A 27,091-nucleotide genomic window follows, 5' to 3' on the forward strand; every position below is an offset into this window, starting at 1 on the left:
AGAACATCTTGTCGACACCCAGCCAAATGTGACATTATGGTAGGGATTCACACGAGGCCAACTGTCCACCTCCTTCTCCTCGCTGTATTAACTTTAATTGTGGCCATGCCCCCTCCTCACGGGATTGTTGCGTGTATCTTGGTGATTGGGCTGTTCAAGAGATCCGGGTAAAGGAAAAGGTGCCTTACCCAGTAGCTTGCATGTTACTGGATAGTCGCACACCTTGCATTCTCCTGTCTGGTATCTATAGTTCTGTTCTTGTTACCCCTCGCTCCATGAAGGACATGGCCATGCAGACACACAACCTCCAATTCAGATCCGAGGTTGTGAATTTGCCCAGTGTCAAGGTAGCATCGTCATCTCCCCGTCCCGCTGTGCAACGAGCCATCAAACTCTCGCCTCAAGGGGCGAAGCCACCAGCTACACAACTGGTAGGCCGTAAAGAACAGAAGGAGTACTCCGGTGAAGACTTCCTTTGTCCCTCCAGCCAAACACCACCTGAGGCTTTCTCTAACTGGAAGGGCTTAGAGAAGTCCACCAAAGGCGGTCTTCTCCTTCACCAACTCAAAGATCCCCGGCCTAGCTCGGCCGGCCTCTGCATCGCTCCACACTGGCTGTCACGCGGCATCCGCAGAGTTGACATCCCCACATCTCTTACTCCTCATGACTGTCCTCCAATGGAACGTTCATGGTCTTTGGTCCCACAAAGAGGATTTACGGCTGCTTTTAGCTTCACAGGATCCCCTTGTACTCTGCTTTCATGAAACAAAATTGCGCCCTCACAACCACTTTGAGCTTTCACATTACTTACCAATTTGTTCTGACCTTCTCCCTGAGATCCGCATTCCATCTCATGGGGGCGTCACACTCATCATACAGGATGACAACCGTAGTCAACCCATCTGCCTGATTACCCGTCTTCAAGCAGTTGTAGTTCACCTTTTCCTTCCCCGCCTGACTTTTTCCCTCTGTACCATTTGTGTCCCTCTGTTATTCGATGTCATCAGGACAGACTCCCTTCAGCTTATTGGGCAACTACCTCCTCCATTTTTGCTACTCAGTGACTTTATTGCATATCATCCCCTTTGGGGTTCTCCCAGGACCTGTCAGTGAGGTGCCTTCTTGGCTGACCTTCTCAACCTCTTCTGCCTTAACACTGGAGCACCCTCTTTCCCTTCCGACTCCTCACACACCTATTCCCATTTGGACCTATCTTCTGCACAGCCCAGCTTGCCCATCATCTTGAGTGGTCCATTCTTTCTGACACCTACTGGAATGACCATTTCCCGTGTGCTCTCCATTTGCTGACTCCTACTCCATTCGCGTGCACACCCAAATGGCAGCTTACTAAGGCTGACTGCCAGCTTTACTCTTCCTTGGCGACCTTCAAAGAACAAGATTTTCTCAGTTGTGATGGCCAGTCGGACTATCTCACCAACGTTATCCTTACTGCTGCAGAATGTTCCATTCCTCGCACTTCCTCTTTACCGCATCGTGTCCCCGTCCCTTGGTGGACTTGAGGCATGCCGCAATGCAATTCGTGCACAGAGATGTGCTTTCCACATTTTCACCGTCGTCATACAGTGGCAAACTGCATTCATTATAAAAAGATGAGTGAAAAGTATTGTTGCATTCTTCAGGATAACAAGCAAGCAAGCTGGATTTCATTCACTAGTTCTTTTAACAGTTCCACCCCTTCCTCTCTCGTGTTGGCCAACCTTGATAGCTCTCTGGGACCGAGATCCATTCCCCCATTTCCGGCATCACAGTAGCAGACGATGTTATCATGGACCCTATTGCTATCTCAACCACGTTGGGCCACCATTTTGTGGAATTTTCGAGCTCTTCCCACACTCGCCCTGCCTTCCTTTATCAGAAACGTATGGAGGAGGCTCGGGCGATACCCTTCTCTTTTTTGAATCGTGAGTGCTACAATGATGCCTACGAAGGAGCTAGATCATGCTCTTAGGTCATCCTGATCCTCCGCCCCAGGGCCAGACACCATCCACATTCAGATGTTGCAGCACCTTTCTCTTGCGGGCAAGCACTTTATGCTTAACACATACAACAGCATCTGGGCAGAGGGCACATTTCACGGACTTTGGCATGAAGCCAGTGTCACACCCATACCTAAGCCCGGTAAGGACAAAAACCTTCCTTCTATCTACTGCCCTAACTGTCTCACCAGCTGCATTAGCAAAGGTGATGGAATGTATGATTCATGCCTGGCTGGTATGGTGGCTCGAGTCTCGCAATTTACTGACGAATGCACTGTGGGTTTTGAGCACGGCGTTCTGCTGTTGACCATCTCATTACTTTATTGACCCATGTCATGAATGGTTTTCTGTGGAAATCCCAGACTGTGGTTGTATTTTTTGATTTGGAGAAGGCCTGCGACACCTGCTGGAAACTGGTATCCTCCGTACTCTTTACACATGGGGCTTCTGTGGCTGCCTGCCCCGTTTCCTTCAGGCATTTTTAAAATATCAAGTTTTCAGGGTGCAAGTAGAATCTGCCTTGTTGGACACCTTTATCCAGGAAAACGGTGCGCCTCAGGGTTCCGTCCTGAGTGTCATCCTCTTCGCTATTGCATTAATCCTATCGTGGCCTATCTTCCACCAGGCATCTCTGGCTCCATTTTTGTTGACGATTTTGTCATTTATTGCAGCTCTCCATGGTCCTGTCTCACTGAGCAGCATCTTCAGCGATGTATTGATCATCTTTACTCCTGGTGCATTGACAGTGGCTTTTGTTTTTCCACTGACAAAACCATCTGTATGAATTTCTGGCAACGCAAGTGTTTTCTCCCACCACCTTTACATCTTGGGCCTGTCGGCCTTCTGTTCGTTGAAACAATGAAGTTTCTCATGCTCGATAGGAAACACTCTTGCTCCTCCCATGTGTCTTACCTGACAGCACGCTGTATGCAGTTCCTCAATGACCTATGTGTCCTCAATGGTACTTCCTGGGGTGCCGATCAAACCACCCTCCTCCGTTTGTACCGGTCCCTTGTCCGTTCGAAACTCGACTATGGGTGCTTTGTTTATGCATCTGCACACCCATCCCTCTTACGCCATCTCAACCCTATCCACCATTGGGGCATCCGTTTGGCCATGGGCTACATTTACACTAGCCCGGTTGAGAGTCTGTATGCTGAAGCTGCTGAACTACCACTGTCCTACTGCTGTGACTTTCTGCTCAGCAGGTACACATGTCATTTGTCTTCCATATGTGGCCACCCATCCTATGCCTCCTTCTTTGATGATTCCTTTGATCTTCAGTATGGGGCTCGTCCTTCTTCTTTGTTACCTCCTGCAGTCTGCTTTCGGTACTTCCTACAGCGGCTTAACTTCACACTACCTGCGCCTTTCCCGTGGGTGTGAACCCTTCAGTACCTTGGCTTTGTGAAGTGTCCCATGTTAACCTTGACCTTCGTTCGCTTCCTAAGAACACTACTCCAACCTCAGTCTATCGCCTTCAGTTTCACGACCTTCGCATGGCACTTCGTGATAGTAAGTTTGTATACATTGATGGCTCTCGACTGACTGTGTTGTCGGATGTGCCTTTGTCATTGTCTATATCGGCTTCCAGCGCAGTCCTCAGGATTTATAGTTGAGCTCTTCACGTTGTATCAGGCCATGGAGTACATCCGGTGACATAGCCTTTTCAGTTGTGTCCTCTGCTCAGACTCACTCAGTGCCCTTCAAAGTCTATGTGCGCTGTACACTGCCCATCCTTTAGTGCTGGACTCGACCTCCTCTTGGCTCTCCTGCCGGGAGGAGGTTATTTTAACTCTGCTGCATATTGGGCACTGCCTTTTTAGCCACCATCATTTGCTAAGTGGCGCTACCCCGCCACTTCGTACACACTGCGCCTAAGTGTTAACTGTCCGCCACTTTGTGATGGAATGTCCATTTTTTAACCTTTTACGTACCCATTTGGGTTTGCCATCTGAGTTATCGGCCGTTTTAGGAAATGACTCACAGGCTGTTGACCGCGTTTTACTTTTTGTCCACCAAAGCAATATGGCGAAGGCCATTTAATTTTAAGTTTTGGACCTCCTATTCTGTATGGTGTCTTTTTTAGCCCTTTTCCCACATGCCTGTTTTTAGCTGTCTTCTATTATGTCAATTAGGACTGACATATAGTAGTTTTTTAGCTCCTCTCTGTCTTCGTGTTCTATAATTTTGACTTGGGCACATATGACTCCAGTTGTTTTTGCGCCCTAAAGCATCACAAAACCAACCAATAACTGAGCACACTTTTGCCCTTGAGTTATTCCCATGCAGTAAAATATAATTTTTTTTTATTTTCAATGTTTAGAGTGTTTTGAATAACCTGAGTTTTGATTGGTCCAAGTTCAGTTAACTGGAGTTCCACTTTATTATTGTTATGTGTAAATTGTGTGCTACTAAATTGGTGCATAAGTTGTGACATTTTTGTTTTGAATGTTGATATTCCAGTTTATTGATTGTCATTTTATTATTTGTATGAGGGTAATCCCAAAAGTAAGGACTCCTATTTTTTTATAAGTACATAGACCTGTTTTTTTCTACAATGGTTTACATCAGTTTACAGGTTGAACATTTAGCTATTTTTTGACATAATCACCCTTTCTGTCAATGCATTTTTATAGACGCTGTGGCAGGTTTTGTGTGCCCATGTCATACCAGCTCGTTGCCATGCTGTTCAGAAAGTTGTTGCTTGGTCTCAGGTGTAAAGGGTATGCCCAGGTTTTGTCACCCGTGACGATTGAGTCCAGAAAGTTGTCCTGTTCGGTTGCAAGGCGGTGAAGAAATGCGCGGGAAGCATCAACTCGTTACCGCATGTGGTTCTCAGTCAGCATGCGTGGCACCCATCTTGCACACACCTTCCGCTAGTTCAATGTTTCTGTTTATGTTAAAATTTTGTGAGCGGTGCTTCAGGAAACCTCAGGAACCAACGTGCAGAGATCATCCAGGGTGATCCGTCGATCTTCTCACATGCTTTGCTCAACCTTCAACACTGTCTCCTCAGAAATTGACGGTCTCCCACTCCTTCATTAGTCGTGAATTTCGGTATGATCAGCTGCAAACTCTCTAGACCACTTATGAACATTTTTGACACCCATGCATGACTCAATTGGTGATGGATTTCAATCGGCACAGTGCCCTTTGCTTTTGAAAACTGAATAACTGCACGCAATTTGCACTTGGCAGTAATATCCAATGGGAGCTCCATTCTCAACGGCTGCCAGGCCAAGACTGAGTGCCTCAGCGTGGCGTGTGCGCGTTTACACTCAGCGCGTGAAGCACTCTTCATAACAGTGTGACAAACTGTCACACAAACAGAGTTCTGTACTTATAAAAAATTGGACACCTTACTTTTGGGATTACCCTCATAGTTCATTGTTGTTGTTTGAGTTTATATATAGTCATTTGGAGAAACTAACTGAAGCTGTGGACTCCAGAAAATGGAGTACCAAGTGGAAAAATCAGAGCATTTCTGACATTCTTCTGTCTGAGTTCAGTAGTGGAGTGACAATAGTGGGGCAGCCAGAAACATGTGCACCATGTATGGGGATAACGCCAGTGGACAGTGTGTGGCAAGAAAATGGCTTTCTCATTTTAAGGAGGATCGTTTAGACATTAGCGACTCTCCATATTCAAGAAGACCTTTTGGGTGTGACAAAGTGAATTTAAACACATTAATCCATAATGATCCATGTTAGTGTACTCGAGAACTGGCAGATGTGATGAACTATGGTCATTCCACCATCATGCGACACTTGCATCCAATGGGGATGTTTCAAAAATTGGATGTATGGGTACCTCATGCTCTAAGCCAAAACTACAAAAATCAGTGAAAGACCATATGTGCATCTCTGCACGTTCATCATCAATTGGCTCATGAACAAAAGCAACTATTCCTGTCTTGTATCATTACTGGTGCCGAGAAATGATGTCTTTAAGGTAACAAAAGGAACTGTTAAGCCCAAACAAAACAGCAACTCCCCATACAAAGACCTGCATGTGTCCATAAAAGGGAACGTTTGCATCTGATGAAACTGCAGTGGTGTGGTAGACTACGAATTGCTTCTCTGAGGTCCAAACATCACTGCTGATATTTATTGTCAACAACTGAGACATCTTGCAGATGCAATCCAAGAACAACAACCAAGAAGACCACATGAAGTGATGGTAATCCACCATAATGCCTGCCCATGTTCTGTTACACTGACAAAAGCAGCTATGTAGGAGTTGGGTTTGGAAGTCATTCTGCACCCACACTATTCACCTGATCTTCTGGCCTCTGATTTTCACCTTTCCTGCTCTCTATCAAACAACTTTCAAGGAACTTCCTTCCTGGATGAAAATGCGCTCCGAACATGACTCGGAGTTCTTCGCCTCAAAATCACTTGATTTCTACTGCCGCAGAATCAATAAGTTACCCCAGCATTGGCACACTTGTAAATTATGAAGGAGAATATATTATTGATGATTATAGTCTCTGTTATGTGTATCTGTTGTGTTTATTAAACTTATGGAAAAATGCTATGAACTTCCGCAATAACCCAATACTCCTGTTGTGCAAAGAAGCATAAATATTTATGGATTTAATTTTAATCTCTACTCACCAAACAGCAGCAGCACACACACATAAAAAACTGTTGTGATTGTCAAGCTTTCGGAGCCAGTGGCTCCTCCTTCGGGCAGAAGGGTTGAAGGGGAAGGAAGAAGGGTGAAGGGTGAAGAAAAGGGACTGGAGAGGTCTAGGAAAATAAATAAATAAATAAATAAATCACCAATACTTGATTGTTTTCATTGTTGTATAATTTTAATCTCTATAACATAATAATGTCCTGAAATATTATCTTTTCTTCAGGTATAAAACCATATGAATGTAGGCTATGCCGTTCTGTCTTTACGCGCCAACATAGCCTCAACTATCATATGCTAATTCACACCAACCAGACACGCTTCACCTGTGGGGACTGTGGTCGCAAATTTCGACATCCCTCACATTTCAAGGAGCATAGGAGGCGGCACACAGGAGAGTCACCATACGAATGCTCTGACTGCATGCTCAGGTGTGTAGATGTAATAACATTTGTAGGGTACAAATGCAAGTGATATTTCAAAAAATTTATTAATTTATAGCTTACATAATACATTTACTTCTAATGTAACTTTGCATCCAATATCAGTTATTTTCATTATTACTGAAAAATGTATTGTGAAATTTGGTCTTTGAGAAATTTTTATTCACTGGATTTAGAAATTTTAATTTCATAGAAGTTTAAGATCAATTTTTTGTTAAATTAAAGTTGGCTGTGTCCCTGTATATATGACTTCTATTTTCATTTCTGATAGCATCTCAAATATTGAACAGACTGTGGAGGTACTTGTCAGATACAAAAGCAGCTTGTGTATGTCAAATTTTTTTATTAATTATTTCATTTAATCAAAACATAGTTGCTTTCCATGACTGCCTCTTGAAGAAAATTGTTTTGTTATTTCTTGGCTATCTGTATCTACATTTACATCTACATACATACTCCACAAGCCACCAAATGGTGCATGGTGGAGGGTAGCTTGTACCACTACTATTCATTTCCTTTCCTGTTCCATTTGCAAATAGACTGAGGAAAAAATGACTGACTGTATGCATTCATATGAGCCCTAATTTCTCATATCTTGTTTTCGTGGTCCTCACATGAAATCTGTTGGTGGCAGTAGAATCGTTCTGTGGTCAGCTTCAAATGCTGGATCTCTAACCTTTCTCAATAGTGTTCCTCGAAAAGAATTCTGCCTTCCGTCCAGGGTCTCCCATAAGTCCCTGAAGCATCTCCATAATGCTTGCGTGTTGTTTGAACATATCGGTAACAGATCAAGCAGCCCACCTGTGAATTGCTTCAATGTCTTCTTTTAATGTGATCTGGTGTGGATCCCAAACATTAGAGCAGTACTCAAGAATAGATTGCACTAGCATCCATCAAACAATGGAAAACCCAGGATGGAAGTAACAATATTATGAAAAGGAGAGTTGTTACTCACCAAATAGTGGAGATGCTGAGCATGGTTTCAGTTGCCTAGGATAGCAGTCGTGTGTGTGTGTGTGTGTGTGTGTGTGTGTGTGTGTGTGTGTGTGTGTGTGTGTGTGTGTGTGCGCGCGCGCTCTATCTTTGATGAAGGCCTTACTGGCTGAAAGCCTTATTTGTGACAGTCTTTTTGTTGTGCCGATCTGCGACTCAGCATCTGTGCTATGTGGTGAGTAGCAACTTTCCTTTTCATAATACTATGACACTGGCATGCTATATGCAGTCTCCTTTACAGATGAACCATACTTTCCTAAAATTGTCCCAATAAACTGAAGTTGACCATTTGCCTTCCCTGCCAGAATTGTCCCATGTTATTTCCATTTCATACCCTTTGCAACACTACACTCAGATATTTAAATGACCTGAGTGTTTTGAGCAGGGCACTACTGATGCTGTATTTGAGAATAAGTGGTTTATTTTTCCACTCAATGATGACACCGTTCCATACAGAACAGCGTCATCAGCAAACAACTACATATTGCTGCCCAGCCTGCCTGCCAGAATGTTTGTGTATAGAAAATAATAGCAGTTCTATCACATTTATCTGGGACATTCCATATGATACCCTTGTCTCTGATGAACACACGCCATTGAGGACAACGTACTGAGTTCTGTTAGTTAAGAAGTCTCAGCCACTCGCATATCTGAGAACCTATTCCATCCTTGTGCTCTCACCTTGGTTAAGTCTGCAGTGGGGCACAATGTCAAATACTTTCCACAATTATAGAAATATTGAATCTGACTATAGCTCTTCATCCATAGTTCAAAGTATATCATGTGAGAAAAGCTATGAGCAGGTCATCTACGTGCAGAATCCATACTATTACTTTTATAACATTTCTCTATTACTGTGCCTATTTAATCCATCATTGTTCTTCACTTCTTCCTGGTCAAAACTATTAGTCTATGTGCTATTCCACATTAGTACCCCAAAATACTGGCAGTGTTGAATTATCTCTGGACAAAGATTTGTTTGCTGTGCCACCTAATATTATATATCCAGCTCTAAAAAAGGTAGACACTGTTCATTATATTCCTTTCATCACCCATGAAATTATTTTAGAATATTGATCTGTTTACTCTGAAATATTGGGTTTTCAGGGAGATTGTACTGAGGAAATAGTTTAGGTTTGCCATTTGATTGCTATAAGTCTCTCTCTCTCTCTCTCTCTCTCTCTCTCTCTCTCTCTCTCTCTCTCTCTCTCTCTCGTGTACCATAAGAGCAATTACTACTTTTCAATTGGATTAACAGTACCAATTCATCAAGGTGACAGTAATCTGTTATCAGGTCTCAGGAAGAGTTTTTTTTTAATATTTACAAAGTTTGAACAAAAGCTATGGAGAAATGGAAAAACTTCTGAAAATATCTTGAATGTGGACAAAACTGTCAACAGTGTTGCCACAACAGGAGCAGAAGAAGGAGAGGAAGAATTGTATGGAGAAAATTTAGTGATAGTACAAACTGGGAGAATGAACTGCTGAGCACGGAAGAGGTAGGAGACTTCATAAAAAATGCTGAAAAACGGAAATGCACCAGAGAGAGAGAGAGCATACTTGCAGAGACACTGAAATAGGGAAGAGAGATCCTACAAGAGGAGGTGTACCACTTGATCTGTTTAATTTTGAGGAGAGGAAGGATCTTGGCTGAATGGAAGCAGTCTGGCATCTGCCTGATACTTCAGAAAGAAGACCCAATGAGAGACAACTACCAGAGATGAATTACTTTATTACGTACAGCTTATAGGACCCTGAGACTATTGTTGTTGAAGTAGATAACACTATATGTCAAGGAGGTATCTGGATTCCTACAAGAAGGGGTTAGAAAGGGAAAATCAACCATAGACCAATTGCATGCAGGAAAGGAAGTGCTATCAAAGAGCTGAGAATTTTGCAGAGAAGTTTACTGTCTTTTTGTGGAATTTCAAAAAGTGTGTGAACAGGCAAAAAATATGGTAAGAGGAGGAAAGGGTGCAGAGTGGAAATATGTCAGAAGTGAGAAGTGTTAACAGGGAGGCTGCCTCCCCCTGTCCATTTGTTTAATCTGGTAACAGAAAGAGCACTGCGAAAGGTAACAAGCTTGGAGACAGGAATTCAGCTGGGTGGAAGGGTCAACACCCTGACGTATGCGAATGATGTAGTTTGAATAGCACAGAATGAGAAACGTGTGAGTCAGATGGCAAGAGTGTTAATGGAAGAGGCAATGAGAGCAGGCTTGAAGATGAATATGGATAAGACAGAGTTCCTTGTAGTAAACAGAAAAGAACAATGACAGACCGTTAAATGTGAATAGTGAAATATTTGAAAGGGTATAAAAGTTCAAATACCTCAGGGATTATTCACTGAAAGAAATACACCAGGAAATAATAGCAAGAATTCAAATAGGGAACGGGTCAAGGTTCGCACTCAGAAAGCTGCTTAAATACCAGCTTCTATAGAAGTCCACGAAGATTAGGATCCACAGGAATTTATTACAACCTGTGGTTCTATACAGAGTAGAGACGTGGACTCTGACCCAAAAAATGGAAAGCAAGCTCTAGACATATGAGAATTCTGTTCTGAGACTGATGTTTGGACCAGGACAGGTTGAAGATGGCTGCAGAAAAAGGCAAAACTGCAAATTGGTGGTGTTGGAAATATGTGTTGGACACACATTTTTCTAGTAGCAGAGTCCCCACAGCTCATTACTTTTTGGATCCACACATGCCCTCGAAATAGCTTGTGTGTGTGTGTGTGTGTGTGTGTGTGTGTGTGTGTGTGTGTGTGTGTGTGTGCGCGTGCGCGCGTGCACGTGTGTGCGCGTGCGCGCGTGCACGTGTGTGCGCGTGCGCGCGTGCACGTGTGTGCGCGCGCGCGCGTGCACGTGTGTGTGCGCGCGCGCGCGTGCACGTGTGTGTGCGCGCGCGCGTGCACGTGCGTGTGCGCGCGCGCGTGCACGCGCGTGCACGTTAGCGCGCGCGTGCACGTTAGCGCGCGCGTGCACGCGCGTGCACGTTAGCGCGCGCGTGCACGTTAGCGCGCGCGTTCGCGTGCGCGTGTGTGTGCGCGCGTTCGCGTGCGCGTGTGTGTGCGCGCGCGCGCGTGCGCGTGTGTGTGTGCGCGCGCGCGTGCGCGTGTGTGTGTGCGCGCGCGCGTGCGCGTGTGTGTGTGCGCGCGCGCGTGCGCGTGTGTGTGTGCGCGCGCGCGCGCGCGCGCGCGTGTGTGTGTGCGCGCGCGCGTGCGCGTGTGTGTGTGTGCGCGCGCGCGTGCGCGTGTGTGTGTGTGCGCGCGCGCGTGCGCGTGTGTGTGTGCGCGCGCGCGTGCGCGTGTGTGTGTGCGCGCGCGCGTGCGCGTGTGCGTGTGCGCGCGCGCGCCCGTGCGCGTGTGCGCGCGCGCGCGCGCGTGCGCGCGCGTGTTCTTTCTTTCTTTCTTTCTGTTCTGTTTTCTATTTCATACATAAAACATTCACTTTAAATATATGCGATATGCAAATTCTCACATAAACTGTATTTTTCAAAACTTTATTACACAGTATATAATTTAGTCTTCTGGTAACAATGTAACAACAGTGTATTTAGTTCAGGTGTGTGTGCGCGCGCGCGCACGTGTGTGTGTGTGGCGCGCCCACACACACACACACACACACACACACACACACACACACACACACACCTGAACTAAATACACTGTTGTTACATTGTTACCAGAAGACTAAATTATATACTGTGCAATAAAGTTTTGAAAAATACAGTTTATGTGAGAATTTGCATATCGCATATATTTAAAGTGAATGTTTTATGTATGAAATAGAAAACAGAAAGAAAGAAAGAAAGAAAGAAAGAAAGAAAGAAAGAGGACTGGCAGTATTCCACATTCCTATGTTTGTCAGTCTGAAAGTACACAGGATTCCATCTCATACTGTGACAAATGTCTCAGTATACTGGTCTCCTGGTTGCAGCTGTTTCAATATTCATAATTCTAATTAAATATGTAGTTACTTAAGGAAATACAGTAGCCAGCCACTTTTTATATAGCTTTACTTATGACAAGCCAAGTATTGGGCTTTCACCAATCTTCAGTTGGCATAAACAATTATTTCTTTGCCACTAAAATGTTTCATTGACTGCATTGTGAATGCTGCAACTGTTTTTTGTTCGATGCCTTGTAGCCCATTTTTCTGACTTTTACGCATAGCAGAAACATTTTTACTTTCGTTAATGCACTGATGCTGCACAGCATTTTCTGGGCGAATACTGTACTGCAGCAGTGCTTTAGTGAAACTATAAGTGTGTTTGTGTGCTTTGCCCATAAAGGAGAAAGGAGCTACAAGTTACTGAAGTCGAGACAACTGCAGCATTCAAAATGCAGCCGTTAAAAAATTCTACCGGTGAAGATATAAATGTATTATGCGAGTTGAAGATAGATGAATGTGTGGAACTTTGCATAAATAATACTATATAAAATCCTTCAATTATTTCAGTGTACAACCACGGATCTTAACTCTCGTGAATATGGATAAATTAGTGTACATCATCAGATTGGAAGTATCTGGGCACCCCTATGTAATGCAGAATTTACCACTAGGTGTCACAAATGGCAGACCCACCAGTAAAAAGGAGGCAAGAAGTGTTGTGTTGTTAGTAGAGAACCAGTAACAGCAGAGCTCAGTGACTTCGAACATGTACTAGTAATTGGATGTCACCAGAGTAACAAATTCATCTGGGACATTTCAGCCCTTCTAAAGCTGCCCAGGTTGACAGTCTGTGATACGATTGTGAAGTGGATGCGTGAAGGAACGACCACAGCAACATCGAGGCCAGGTAGATCTTGTGTACTGATGGACAGACTCTCGAGCATTGCAGGAGGTGGTTGTAAAAAATCACACGAGACAAGTAGAAAGAACGGCTTGTGCATTCCAGAGTGCTACTGGCAGTCCAGCTGGTGCAATTGGCTGTGCACAGGGAGTTATAAAGAATAGGGCACAGTGGTCGAGCAGCTCCTTGAAAGCCAGAAATTTGTTTAAGTGGAATAGAGAGAGACACACCACCGGATGGTGGGTAACTGGAAATGATTGGTTTGGGGTGAAGATTCGTGCTACACGATGTGGAAATCTGATGGAAAGCAGTGAAGGCCAGGAGAATGTTACCTATCATAATGTGTAGTGCCACTGGTGAAGTATGGAGGATGTGGTATTACAATGTGTAGGTCTTTTCTTGGTTAGGTTGTGGGTCCCTTACTGCGCTAAAGAAAACACATTTTCCAGCATGACTTTTGTAATTTGTTGGGTTGGTTTAGTAAAAATTAAGCAATACTGAAAAAATTACTTAAATGAGCTATATATTAAGCATAATTCAAAATGAAACAAGCTGGGGGCTGTAAAATGAAAACCCCTGAGGTGATGATAATGTCATTGCATTTGGAAGAAGTCATTCACGTGGCAACAGAGCTAGTACGTGCACACTGATTTCCTCATTATTGAAGAATGGAGAGTTATGGTGGCAGTCATTGCCCCAAAAGTTGAACCGACCTTTAGAATTGTAATGTACATTCAGTGCTCTCTCTATGCTTGTGTCATTCTTCAATGAATTTCCATTCCCTGCACTCCTTCCATAGTCAGAAACTGCACTATAACCTTCCGCTCTTGTTTTGAAGCCTCCATTTCCCTGTTTTCAGCACGGCTGAGTGCAGCGGATGGTCAACGCACGCACAGTCCTCTAGCGACAAGTTTGGAGCCTCGGCACTCTTACAGGGATTACACCATCTTCCGTAGCCATTGCATTGTGATACCTTCAGCAGTTTCCATTTCAGAGCCTTCAGCTCCTTTCTTTCCTAATGACCCTGATAGATTAAACAATACAGATAACCATACTGTACGTGCAACCACAACAGGAGTATCTGTGAAGAGCCCAGATGAACATGTGCCTCCCTCCAGAGAGGGCAGCAGCATTTTCAGTAGCTGCAGGGGCGACAGCCTACATGGTTGACTGATCTGATTTTGTAACACTAGCCAACTTGGCCGTGCTGTGTTGTTACTGGGAATGGCTGAAAGCTAGGTGAAACTGCAGCTGTGACTTTTTTCCAGGGGCATTCTGCTTTTTTTTTGGTCATCAGTCTACTGACTGGTTTAATGGGGCCCATCATGAAATCCTCTCCTGTGCTAACCTCTTCATCTCAGAGTAGCTCTTGCAACCTACGTCCTCAATTATTTGCTGGATGTATAATCCTGTCTTCCTCTACAGTTTTTGCCTTCTACAGCTCCCTCTAGTACCATGGAAGTCATTCCCTCATGTCTTAACAGATATTCTATCATTCTGTCCATTCTTCTTATCATTGTTTACCATATGCTCCTTTCCTCTCTGATTCTGCGCAGAACCTCCTCATTCCTTACCTTATCAGTCCACCTAATTTTCAACATTCGTCTGTAGCACCATATCTCAAATGCTTCGATTCTCTTCTGTTCTGGTTTTCCCACAGTCCATTTCACTACCGTACAATGCTGTACTCCAGATGTACATTCTCAGTAATTTCATCATCAAATTAAGGCCGATATTTGATTTTAGTAGACTTCTCTTGGCCAGGAATGCCCTTTTTGCCATTGCTAATGTGCTTTTTGATGTCCTCCTTGCTCTGTCCGTCATTGGTTATTTTACTGCCTAGGTAGCAGAATTCCTTAACTTCATCTACTTAGTGACCATCAATCCTGATTTAAGTTCTCGCTGTTTTCATTTCTACTACTTCATTTCTGCTACTTCGTCTTTCTTCGAGTTACGCTCAATTCGTACTCTGTACTCATTAGACTGTTAATTCCGTTCAGCAGATCGTGTAATTCTTCTTCAGTTTCACTCAGGGTAGCAATGTCATCAGCAGATCGCATCATTGATATCCTTTCACCTTGAATTTTAATTCCACTCCTGAACCTTTCTTTTATTTCCATCATTGCTTCCTCGATGTACAGATTGAACAGTAGGGCCAAATGGCTACATCCTTGTCTTACACCCTTTTTAATACGAGCACTCCATTCTTGGTCGTCCACTCTTATTATTCCCTCTTGGCTGTTGTACATATTGTGTATGACCCGTCTCTCGCTATAGCTTATCCCTACTTTTTTCAGAATTTCGAACATCTGGCACCATTTTACATTGTCAAACGCTTTTTCTAGGTTGACAGATCCTATGAACGTGTCTTGATTTACTTTAGTCTTGCTTCCATCATTAACAGCAACGTCAGAATTGACTATCTCGTGCCTCTACCTTTCCTAAAGCTAAACTGATCGTCATCTAGTGCATCCTCAATTTTCTTTTCCATTCTTTCATATATTATCCTTGTAAGCAACTTGGATGCATGAGCTGTTAAGCTGATTGTGCGATAATTCTCGCACTTGTCATCTCTTGCCGTTGTCGGAATTGTGTGGACGATGACTTTCCGAAAGTCAGATGGTATGTCACCAGACTCATACATTGTACTCACCAACGTCAATAGTCTTTTTGCCGCCACTTCTCCCAATGATTTTAGAAATTCTGATGCAATGTTATCTATCCCTTCTGCCTTATTTGATCTTAAGTCCTCCAAAGCTCTTTTAAATTCTGATTCTAATACTGGATCCCCTATCTCTTCTAAATCGACTCCTGTTTATTCTTCTATCACATCAGACATACCTTCCCTCTCAAAGAGGCTTTCAGTGTATTCTTTCTACCTATCCGCTCTCTCTCCTCTGCTGTCGATTGCCACTGAACTGTTCACAGTAACACACTCTCTGCCCCACCTTCCTATTCGTAATGAATCCTACTCCCGTTGTAACATTTTCTGCTGCTGTTGATATTACCCTATACTCATCGCACCAGAAATCCTTGTCTTCTTTCCACTTCACTTCACTGACTCCTACCATATCTAGATTGAGCCTTTGCATTTCCCTTTTCAAATTTTCTAGTTTCCCTACCACGTTCGAGCTTCTGACATTCCACGCCATGACTCGTAGGATGTTATCCTTTCATTGATTATGCAATCTTTTTCTCATGGTAACCTCCCCCTTGGCAGTCCCCTCATGGAGATTCGAATGGGGGACTATTCTGGAATCTTTTGCCAATGGAGAGATCATCATGACACTTCAGTTACAGGCCTCATGTCCTATGGATACACGTTACGTGTCTTTAATGCAGTGGTTTCCATTGCCTTCTGCATCCTGATGTCGTTGATCATTGCTGATTCTTCCGCCTTTAGGGGCAATTTCCCACCCCTAGGACAAGAGAGTGCGCTGAGCCTCTGTTCCACTCCTCTGCCCTCTTTGACAAGACGATTGGCAGAATGAGGGTGATTTTCTTATGCCAGAAGTCTTCGGCCACCAATGCTGATTGTTAATCAAAATTTAAGCAGCAGCGGGATTCGAACCTGGGACCGAAGACGTTTTGATTATGAATCAAAGACGCTACCCCTATACCATGCTGCTTTACTGTATTATAGTATGATGATGGAGTCCTCTCAGGTAAAATACTCCAGAGATAAAATAGTACCTGATTAAGATCTCTATATGGGAACCACTCTAAACCTACATCTACATCACTACTCTGCTAAAATCAAACAATGGAAACTCCAGGAAGGAATATCAACAATGTAGGAGAAGACAGTCACTACTTACCATAAAGAAGACACGTTAAGTTGCAGACAGACACAATTAAGACACTTCCATGTAGCTTTTGGCAACAGCTTTTATCAGTAAAAAGAGACACACACCATTCACACACACAGGCAAGCACACCTCATGCACACACGACTGCCAACTTCAGCATCTCAGGCCAGAATGCGACATCAACAGTACGCATGGTCACAAAGTCAGTGTTGTGTGCAGATGATAACACAAGACTCCGTGATCCATCACTTTGTGGATGTTGCATTCTGCCCTGAAATGCTGGAGTTGGCAGTTGTTTGTTTGTTTGTGTGTGTGTGTGTGTGTGTGTGTGTGTGTGTGTGTGTGTGTGTGTGTGGTGTGTGTGCGCGTGCGTGCGTGCGTGCGTGTGTGTTTTACAGGTGAATGCATGCTATGACTGAAGGCTATGTGGAAGTGTATTTTACTCGTACCTGTCTGCAACATGATGTCTTCTGTATGGTAAGAAGCAATCTGTCTTTTCCTACATTGTTGACTACTCTGCAATTCATACTGAGTGCTTGGCAGAGGCATAATTGCACCACCTTCAACCTATCTCATTATCATTACACTCTCAAACAGTGCATAGTAAAACCTCACACTTAAATATTCCCGTGTGAGCTTGGATTTGTCTTATTTTTGTATGATCGTTTCTCCTTATGTACGTGGGCACCAACAAAAGATTTTTTTGCATTTGGAGTAAGAAAGTTGCCGATTGAAATTTCATGCAAAGATCTTGCTGCAAAGGAAAAGGCTGTTGTTTTAATAATTGCCACCCCAACCTGTATACTATATCCTTGACATTCTCTCTCTTATTTTGCGATAATACAAACAAACTGCCCACTTTTGAACTCTTTTGATATCCTGCATCAATCCCTTCTGATTTAGGCCCCATAGCACACAGCAATGCTTCAGAAGAAGATGTACGGTTGTAGTGTAGGCTGTCTCTTTAGTAGACCTATTGCATTGCATCGTCTACCTGTGCGCCATCCTCTGGAGGATGTAGTGTTCAGGAAAAACCAAACCGGCATTCTAAGAGTTGGAGCATGGAATATTATATCTCTTAATCAGATAGCCAGGTTACAGAACTTGAAAAAGGAAATTGGTAGTTTAAAGGTATAATAGTTGGGGTTAGTGAAGTGCAGCAGTAGGAAGAACAGTACTTTGGATCAGATCAATTCAAGGTTATCAACACAAAATGGGATAGGTTAATGCAGCGAATTATGAGAGAACGGAAATGATTGAGATAGAGACAAAAATTTAGTTATGATGTGTGAGTGGAATTCAAGAGTAAGAAACACAATAGAAGGAAAAAATATTAGAACAACATGAACTGGGATAAGTAACTGAAAGAGGAAGCTTCCTAACAGAATTTTGCACAGAGCATAACTTAACCATCACCAACACTTGGTTTAAGGATTATGTAAGGTGGTTGTATATGTGGAAGAGACCTGGGGTCAGTGGACGTTTTCAGATTGTTTATATAATGGTAAGATAGAGATTTAGAAACCAGACTTTAAACTACAAATATTTCCAGGGACAGATGTGAGCTATGGCCATAATTTATTGGTTTTGAACTGCAGACTAAAACTGAAGAAGTTAGGAAATTAAGGAAATAAGACCCCTATACATTGAAGCAACCAGTGGCTGCTGAAAGTTTCAGAGGAAGCCATAGCCAGTGTTTAACTGAAACAGGGGAAAGGAACACAATAGGGAGCAAATGGGTAGCTTTGAGGGATGAAGTAGTGAAGACAGCAGAGGAACAAATAGGTAAAAAAGACAAGACCTAGAAGAAATCACTGGATAATAATTTTATTAAAGGAGAAAATATAAAAATGCAGTAAATGAAGCAGGCAAAAGGGAACACAGGCATCTAAAAATTGCATAAATATCAACCAGGGGATGGAGAACATATGCAAGGCTCTACAAGCTTACATAACTACAGGAAGTTGGAGAGATCTCTGGAGAAAAGAGAAGCAGCTGTCTGAACATAAAGAGCTAAGATAACAAGCCACTGACATGCAAAGAAGGGAAAGCTAAAAGATGGAAGAGAAATATAAATAGGACCTCGACAAGGAAAATTAAGTTGATGAGAATATGATAGAAAGGGAAGAGGACATAGATGAAGATGAGGTGGGAGATATGATGCTGTGAAATCAGTTTGACAGAGCACTGAAAGACCTAAGTGGAAACAAGGCTCCTGGAGTAGTTGACATTATCTCAGAATTATTGAGATTGCTGGGAGAACCAGCCAGGACAAAATTATTCTACTTGGTGTGCAAGATATGAGACTGGCAAAATACACTCAGATGTCAGGAAAAATGTACTATTCCAGTTCCAAAGAGGCCAGGTGTTGACAGGTGTGATTCCTAGTATTGGTCGTAAGTCAGGGTTTCAAAATATTGACATGAATTATTTACAGAACAGTGGCAAAATAAGTGGTAGCTGACTTTGGGGAAGATCAGTTCATATATCGGAGAAATGTAGAAATGTGTGTGGGAACACTGACTCTGAGACTTTTCCTTGAAGAAAGTTTGGATGAAGGCAAAGCTACATTCATAGCAGTTGTAGATTTAGAGAGAGGTTTTGACAATGTTGACTGTACCATACTCAGTGAAATTTTAAAGGTAGCATGAATAAAGTACAGGAAGCAAAAGGTTATTTACAACTTGTACAGAAACCAGAGTACAGTTACAAGAGTTGAAGAAAATGAAAGGGAAGCATTAATTGAGAAAGGAGTAAGACAGGATTGTAGCCTATACCTGATGTTATTCAACCTGAACATTGAGCAAGCTGGGAATGTAACCAAGGAGAAATTTAGAAAGGGAATTGTGAGTTGAGAAAGAGAAATAGGAACATTGTGGTTTGCTGATGACATTGTAATGATGTCAGATATGTCTAAGGACTTGGAAGAGTATTCGAATGGATTGTCTTGAAAAGAGTAAAACAATGGTAATGAAATGTAGTTGAGTAAATCAGATCATACTGAGGGAATTAGATTAGGAAAAGAGACACTTAAAGTAGTTGATGAGTTTTGTTATTTGAGCAGTGAAGTAACAGGTGGTGGCTGCAGTATGAAAGAAATAAAATGCAGACCAGAGTGTTAGGAAATCCTTTCTGAAGATATTTGTCTGGAGTGTAGCCTTTTTGGAAGTAAAACATTGACAATAGCGATTCAGACAAGAAGAAGATACAAGGTTTTGAAATGTAGTGCTGTGAAAGTATGCTGAATATTAGGTGGGTAGACTGAATAACATGCTAAGCTGAAGACAGCACCATTAAGACCCTTACACATAAGCTTTCATCCACAGCCCTTGTCGGAAAAGAGAAATGCCTACCATTCATTCACACAAATATTAATGCACACAACTGGCAGCTCGTGCCAGAATGACATGATGGGTTAGTGTATCAGTTGGGGGGGGGGGGGGGGGAGGGGGGGGAATACACCAAAACTTGACTAAATGTAGGGATGGGGCATCAAGGAATTGTCAGTTTGGTAATTGGAGTGAGTGAGTGAGTGAGTGAGTATCTGTGTGTGTGTGTGTGTGTGTGTGTGTGTGTGTGTGTGTGTGTAAAAACTGTAGAGGGAAATTAAGATTTGAATACAGTAAGCAGATTCAGAAGAATGTAGGTTGTGGTAGTTATGCAGAGATGAAGAGGCGTACACAGGATAGATTAGCATGGAGAGCTGCATCAAACCAGTCTTACGACAGATGACGATGGCAACAGCAGCAGCAACAACTATAACAACAGATGTAAAATACTGCGCATAACTAATTTGAAGTATCATTGTGTGATTTCCAGATGATTTATAATAAATAAGATATGATTTATAATAAGTAAGATTTTATTTATTTTCATAAATTATTAATAGAGCATAAATTTTTAACTGGAAATAAAACAAAATTCGCCATAAATAAGTGCAGAGAACATCTAAGTGTTCATTATAATTTTAGTTTCCATTTCCATGTGTTGGTTGTGTCATTGAAGTCAAATTTAGCAGCTGTCATATTCTATCAACAAGATAACTGAATTTGACACTCTACTTCACCTGTGCTCGACTGTAAATAGCTTTTCTTATCATCTTTAATTTGTTGAAACTGTGTTGACAAGATGCTGCTCTCATTGAAATTGTCATAAATATACTCAGTTATTTTGATGTTTCGATAAGCATATTGTAACTCATACTTTGACGAAGAAGAAGAAGAAGAAGAAGAAGGAGAAGAAGAAGAAGGGAAGGAAGCTTCCAGATATTCAAAGAGGGAGCTGCATCAGTGCTCTTCATTGGTGCACTCTATTGGAATTTGAAAGCTACTATTTTGTTAAGTACTGGTAGCTAAGCTGTATTTATATTTCTGTATATTTGACACCAAAATCTGCAGTATATTTTTCAAAACAAGATAGAGCTCTCATTTTAGGCGTTCCCAACAGGAAATTAAAGTGAGAGGAAATGCTGTGTGAGACCTGTTTCCTTTTTTAACTTAATATTCTATAAAATAATTTGAAGCACTCGAGCTAAAATTGTTTCAAGTCTTCACTTGGCAGGAATTGATGAAAATCGAAAACCTTTGACCAGATACCATATTTTCTTCAACACCCACTCGCCAACCTTTGAGATTCTACAATACCATAGCGAAGTAGCAGCAGAAACTCCATTGCTGAATACGAGCTAGCTTTTGAGTTGGCAGGTGTGTGAACTAAGTACTCTGTGCATATAACCCATGTGAAATCTATTCAGTAGTACTGTCTCTATGATGGTACCTGGATGATAAGGCACATTGACAACAGACCCAGGCTGTGAGAAAGTCTTCTTCTCACAGGCAGAAGATATTAACACGAGGAGCAGAAATCACATACCCCTTGTGGTTGATTTTGAAAACAGCTTTTGAGCATTTTTTTCCCTTCAGCCAATTTTTGCACCCGTTCTATGCCTGTGGCGTGATAGAGGTCAATCTCGCCATGGCCTTGGTATAGCCCTGGGTGCCATATGTGATTCCTGAGGGATAGAGAGCGTAGTAGGTGGTGGTGGTGGTGGTGGTGGTGGTGGTGGTGGTGGTATTGGTATTTCAGTGTACTCAATAGCATCATAGTTAGTTATTTAAGAAAACAATCAGCTTGGACTAAAGAAACTTCATAAAGTTGTATGTTGCCTTTGTTAAATTCATTATTCAAAATAACTGTGCGGTGTACTATGTAAAACACACAAAATGGGCCGTGAGGTTTGAGGCGCCATGTCACAGATTGTGCGGTCCCTCCCGCGGAGGTTCGAGTTCTCTCTCGGGCGTGTGTGTGTGTGTGGGCGTGTGTGTGTGTGTGTGTGTGTGTGTGTGTGTGTGTGTGTGTGTGTGTGTGTGTGTTGTTAGCATAAGTTAGTTTAAGTAGTGTGTAAGTTTAGGGACTGACGACTTCAGCAGTTTGGTTCCTTAGGAATTCACACACATTTGAACATTTTGAACACAAAATGGGTTTTCAAGGCAGCGACTGAAAGAAAGATCCAGGACAAATGAGTTAAACAGATCCATTTTTGGAAACAAAAATGGTAAATTAAAAGAGATGCGTCATATAAACCTGAATTCAAATAAAGAATTATTTGTTTCTAGTGAGTCAAAAATTTTGATCCCATCCTAATAGTTTCTAGTATGCAGAGGAGTGGGTGCTGTAATAATTTCATGGTTGAAAAAGCTGTAAAATTTATCTCATAGTTTGGAATGATACATTTGCAAATTTAATGTTTTATTTTGTATTTGAAGTGAAAGTTAAAATTAAAGTACATATTTGTTGCTGATGCTGTAAAGTTAAGAATAGATAAAAGCTTTCTTTTATTTATGGGTTTCGAAGTAACCCAGGACTGTCCCCGATAACAGAAAATAGTGATCATATTAACTGGTGTTTTGTATAGTTAATGTGACATTAAGTAAATAATGAACAATCGGAATGTATTTGTACTTATGTTATTTTTCCAACTCTTTGACTAGTGAAACAGAGACTCTGAGAAAGAAACTATCATTATTTAATTAACAGTAAGAAGCTCTAATACAGTAATTAATCTCAAAGCTTTTCTGTAGTCTGGGCTCTAATTTAAACTATAACTCTTTATTTTCTTCTCTTTTTCTATCCACATTAACTTGTTGTCTTTTTTTGAGTTGTCATTTGTTCTTTTGCTATTTGAAATGTGCATATAATATGCTTACGGTAATCTTTTTCTCTCGTTCTAGGTTCAAGACACGAAATACTTATAAGCGGCACTTGAAAACACGTCATGGTAAAGTTTTAACAACTTCAGGAGGTTTAATTGTTCTCTCAGAGGAGGAGTTCAAGAGTGTGAGAACATCACCTCGTTCAGTTGATTCAAATAACAAGGGCACCGCTAGGAAAAATTTGCTGAAGGGAAAAGTTCTTACTAAATTTAGTTCAAAAAAGAAAAATGTAGAGCAGGGTGTAGAAGACCGTAAAGAAAATAAATGTATTACTCACAGCTGTACAGAGGAAAATGTATCACCAAGGCATTGTGAAGTGGGAGACAATTCAGATATGGGAAAATACAGAAATTGTGAAATGGATTACTTAGAAAACAGCAGTGATTCAAATGATGATGATGAGAGGCAGCATTCAAAATACTTTCCTTTTGATGTTGTGGAAGTAGCAATGAGGCAGAGTAATATTTCATTTATGGAAGACAAATCTGATAATTCAAATGATGCAGATGCCATTTCTGAAAAAGAATTTGATTCACAGAAGTCTAGAGACTGTATTAAATCAGATAGTTATTTGGAAGAATCGGTGAGCACACTGAATGTTACTGTTAAAGAAACATATGAGTCTGATGATAAAAAGGATGAACAGTTCCAGAAAGATGTGAGTAATGTGGAAAAAGCAACATTCCTTGCTGGAAACAGTAAGTGTATTGCACAGTTGTTGCCACAGCCCCCTGCTGAACCTCTTCTTGTTACTAATAGTGTAGCACTGAGTCCAGTTTTTATAGAAACACTTTTTCCAGACGAGCAGACTGTAAGTTCTAAGCTGAAAGACAATCATTCTTCGTCAAGTGTTCTTACTGTAATCAGACGACAGCACTGTGACAACAGTTCCCAGTGGAGAAACAGATCAGAATCAAAACATTTAGCACATGAAAGCAATGAGGGCCGCACTGTAGTAGTTGTTGCAAACACTTCTTAGAAAATATAATCTTGGTTGAAGCAGTCTTGACGGCTTTCAAACGTTCAGACGATGGCTGTGTTTTCAGATTTGATAGCACAAATCTTTGGGATCTTTTTTACACCTCAGTGTATTCTTGGAGAATTCTTTCGCATCACAAACGCCAATATTCTGATAAAATGCTATAGAAGGCAACAGAATATTCACATAGAATGCTCATTTGAAGAAACTATTTTTACAAAGATCTTTAAATTAAAAACAAATGTCACAGTTTGTATTTGGAGCAAAGAATAGATAGATTTAAACTTTAATGGCCGTTTGAACCAAGATGATTATTACCTACATTACAAAATTTTAACTTTGTTATTAGTTCCCATAAGAAACTTGTGTATAATTTATTTAATTTAAGGTGCACTTCTGTTAATATATTAGAGTGACTTATAAAACTTGCTGAAGTGGAAGCATCATGACAAGACGTCTACTGTTGACAAAATCAAGCTTTAGCTTTAGGTTATGTATGTTATAAGTATGTAGCATTTTAGTGCCAAAGCTATAATTTGTTTCACAAAATTTGATTAGCAGTTTTTCCTTTGTGAGTGCAAGTATGAAAATGCATTCACCTATTTACTGTTAATCACAGCACGTAACATTTTGTTAAAGTAATTTCTGTTCATTATTTAGTAATATTTCTTATATCTTTCAAGAGTTTATCCAACTCTAAACCTTCATGTTTCTTGCATACAACTGTGATTTTTGTTGTTGTATCACATGAAAAATATTTTGTTGAAAAGAAAGTGCATTTAAGAATTCAGCTCTGAAAGACTTTTTCATAACTTGTAGTTTGTGTAAGATGAACAAAAATATAATTTTTAAAATATTTGCATTTTTTAATATATGTAAGTTTTTAATGAAATGTTTGTATTTTGATACAGATTTAATTTTGCTTAAGAACAAACTTGAAACATAAGATTCATAATGTTTGCTTTGAATATCTTGTAAAACTTTATATGCATTTATATTACACTATTACAAGACTGACTGTTGATCGACAGCATTAAGAAAGTGATGATTATTTCAGTAATGTTCTCCTGCAATTTGAAAGGTGACAGGTAACACTAGTAACACAGATTTTGATTGAAGGTTCAGAAGTAAGTTTTGGATTGTGTATTTTAATACTCTGTCATATCACATGCACTGAATGACTATACAAATGATTTGAAATTGACTTAAAATTTTCTGCTCCATGAATAACTTGAAAACCACAACAAATACTTTTTCTGACAATGTGATGGTTATTTGTTAGACTTTTATGCAGCATTACTGTATTTTTTTATTGAAGTGTAAAGGTAGAGGTCTTCCAGAAATACCAGTTTCTAAAAATTCCATGGACTTTGTAGAAAAAATATACAAAGATAAAATTAAATAGACGATTATATATTTATGTACAATTTTTCCATATGAAATAAAGCATTTATATGATTTGTAAGCCACTTTTATGTTTATTCTCCCTCTATTAATTAGTACTGGTCAGACGTTTATCTTTCAGCCTTTTTGTAGTCATTAAAGTAAAGTGAACTGCTTCTAGGTGCTTTTTTGTTTTGTTTTGCTTTGCAAAATAAGCGATTGTGACACAGGAAACAAATGCTAGTGCCAATTATCAGCTTTATTTACTTTCACATTTCTGACAGAAGAGAAACGGCATTTTGAGTAAAACCATTATATTTCAAAGCAAATTTAATATTGTTGCATTATGCTCATTAAGATATTACTTGTGCTAACACCTGTAAACTATTTCAGATGCCATGAAGTGTTTGTATCATAAACATTGTTCTATGTTTATCCATTATTATAGATTTACTGCTTTCTTGCTATTTCATTAAAAATTGATGTTTTGAGAACTGTCTGTAAACAGCCACCAGCCATAGGTATGGTTTACAAAGTTTTATCTGAATGAAACACGCCTGGTTTTGGATATCTTACAAATCCATCTACAGATGAATGTTACAGATTTTGTAGTTTATTTGCTTGGGTCTCGTTTTGTATTGGTTATTGCTTTGCTACACTAGGATAGCACTATGTCGTAAAATGTATTGGAGATTTAGTACTTATGACCTCTACCAAAGTATTTATGAGAAGCTTTTAAAGTTTGTAAAATGTGGTGAAAACTTACATGCTGTATAATTCCAGGTGCAGAAATTGCCCTGTGAGTGCTGTTCAGTTCACTGGAAAACACCTTGCACCACACCATTCTTTGTTTAATTGCAGCATACATGATAAACATTTACAAAGTGTGGCCCAGCTTCATGTGACAACGTCAACAATTTCTTCAAAAATTCTTAAAAAAAAAAGAAAAACATTTAACAGCCAAGATTGCATAAAATATTTCTTTATTTAAGATGAGCGGTTTCAACAGACATAATAGCTGTCATCTTTAGATCTGTAAGAAAGTGCATATACATCGAATATGTCTCATAAACAAAGTTGTAACATTTGATACAAAAGTTTTAGTTTGGTACTATAAAAACGGGAAGTGGACCTGTACATTTACATGCCTTAAAATATTTTTGTTATAAAACAAGTTCACTTTACACCTAATCTCACACACATGATGTCAGGTGGATAAAAATCAGCACATTATAAAAGGTTTGATGAGTCCCATACTTCTTTACAAAGCATAGGGGGGCGACGCAGGAGACCCGCGCTGCCTTACTAGGCAAGGTCCTAGTGGAGGTGGTTTGCCATTGCCTTCCTCCGACCGTAATGGGGATGGATGATGATGATGATGATGATGATGATGATGAAGACGACACAACTACACCCAGTCATCTCGAGGCAGGAAAAATCCCTGACCCTGCCGGGAATCAAACCTGGGACCCCGTGCTTGGGAAGTAAGAACGCTACCGCGAGACCACGAGCTGCAGGTTTGTCATCACTGAAATATTTAAAAACATAAAGCACCTTGTGCAAAAGGTCCTGTCCACATACGTATTGCTCACAGGTCCTTGGTACATCGAACAAACACGGTACCCAACAGCACACCTGTTTGCATATGCTGGACATATTCTAAACAGTGCTCATCCACTTTAAATGGTGTATAAGGTACACCTGACTGGTACTACAGCAAAGATCACATTTGTATTGTGTGTTACAGCCACTAGATGGCTCTTAAAATTGGAACCACGTAACATATCATAAATTCTTCTCTTTTCATATTTAAAATTAGCATCTTTAGTGAGTGGCCT

The 27,091-nt window shown here is 41.0% G+C and overlaps 1 protein-coding gene across 3 annotated transcripts in view; it reads left to right on the forward strand.

Annotated features, from left to right (window-relative positions):
* Positions 1 to 25,327, forward strand: part of LOC126188055 (zinc finger protein 107-like) — a 73,553-nt gene extending 48,226 nt beyond the window's left edge. For all 3 annotated transcript variants that reach the window (XM_049929490.1, XM_049929491.1, XM_049929492.1), the window contains exons 8-9: positions 6,865 to 7,069; positions 22,910 to 25,327. In XM_049929490.1, coding sequence (XP_049785447.1) covers positions 6,865 to 7,069; positions 22,910 to 23,870 — 1,166 coding nt within the window. In that variant the 3' untranslated portion in view covers positions 23,871 to 25,327. The remainder of the gene's footprint in view (positions 1 to 6,864; positions 7,070 to 22,909) is intronic.
* Positions 25,328 to 27,091: the final 1,764 nt, after the last annotated feature.

Source organism: Schistocerca cancellata, chromosome 5 (assembly GCF_023864275.1).
Source record: "Schistocerca cancellata isolate TAMUIC-IGC-003103 chromosome 5, iqSchCanc2.1, whole genome shotgun sequence".
Taxonomy (NCBI): Eukaryota; Metazoa; Arthropoda; class Insecta; order Orthoptera; family Acrididae; genus Schistocerca; species Schistocerca cancellata.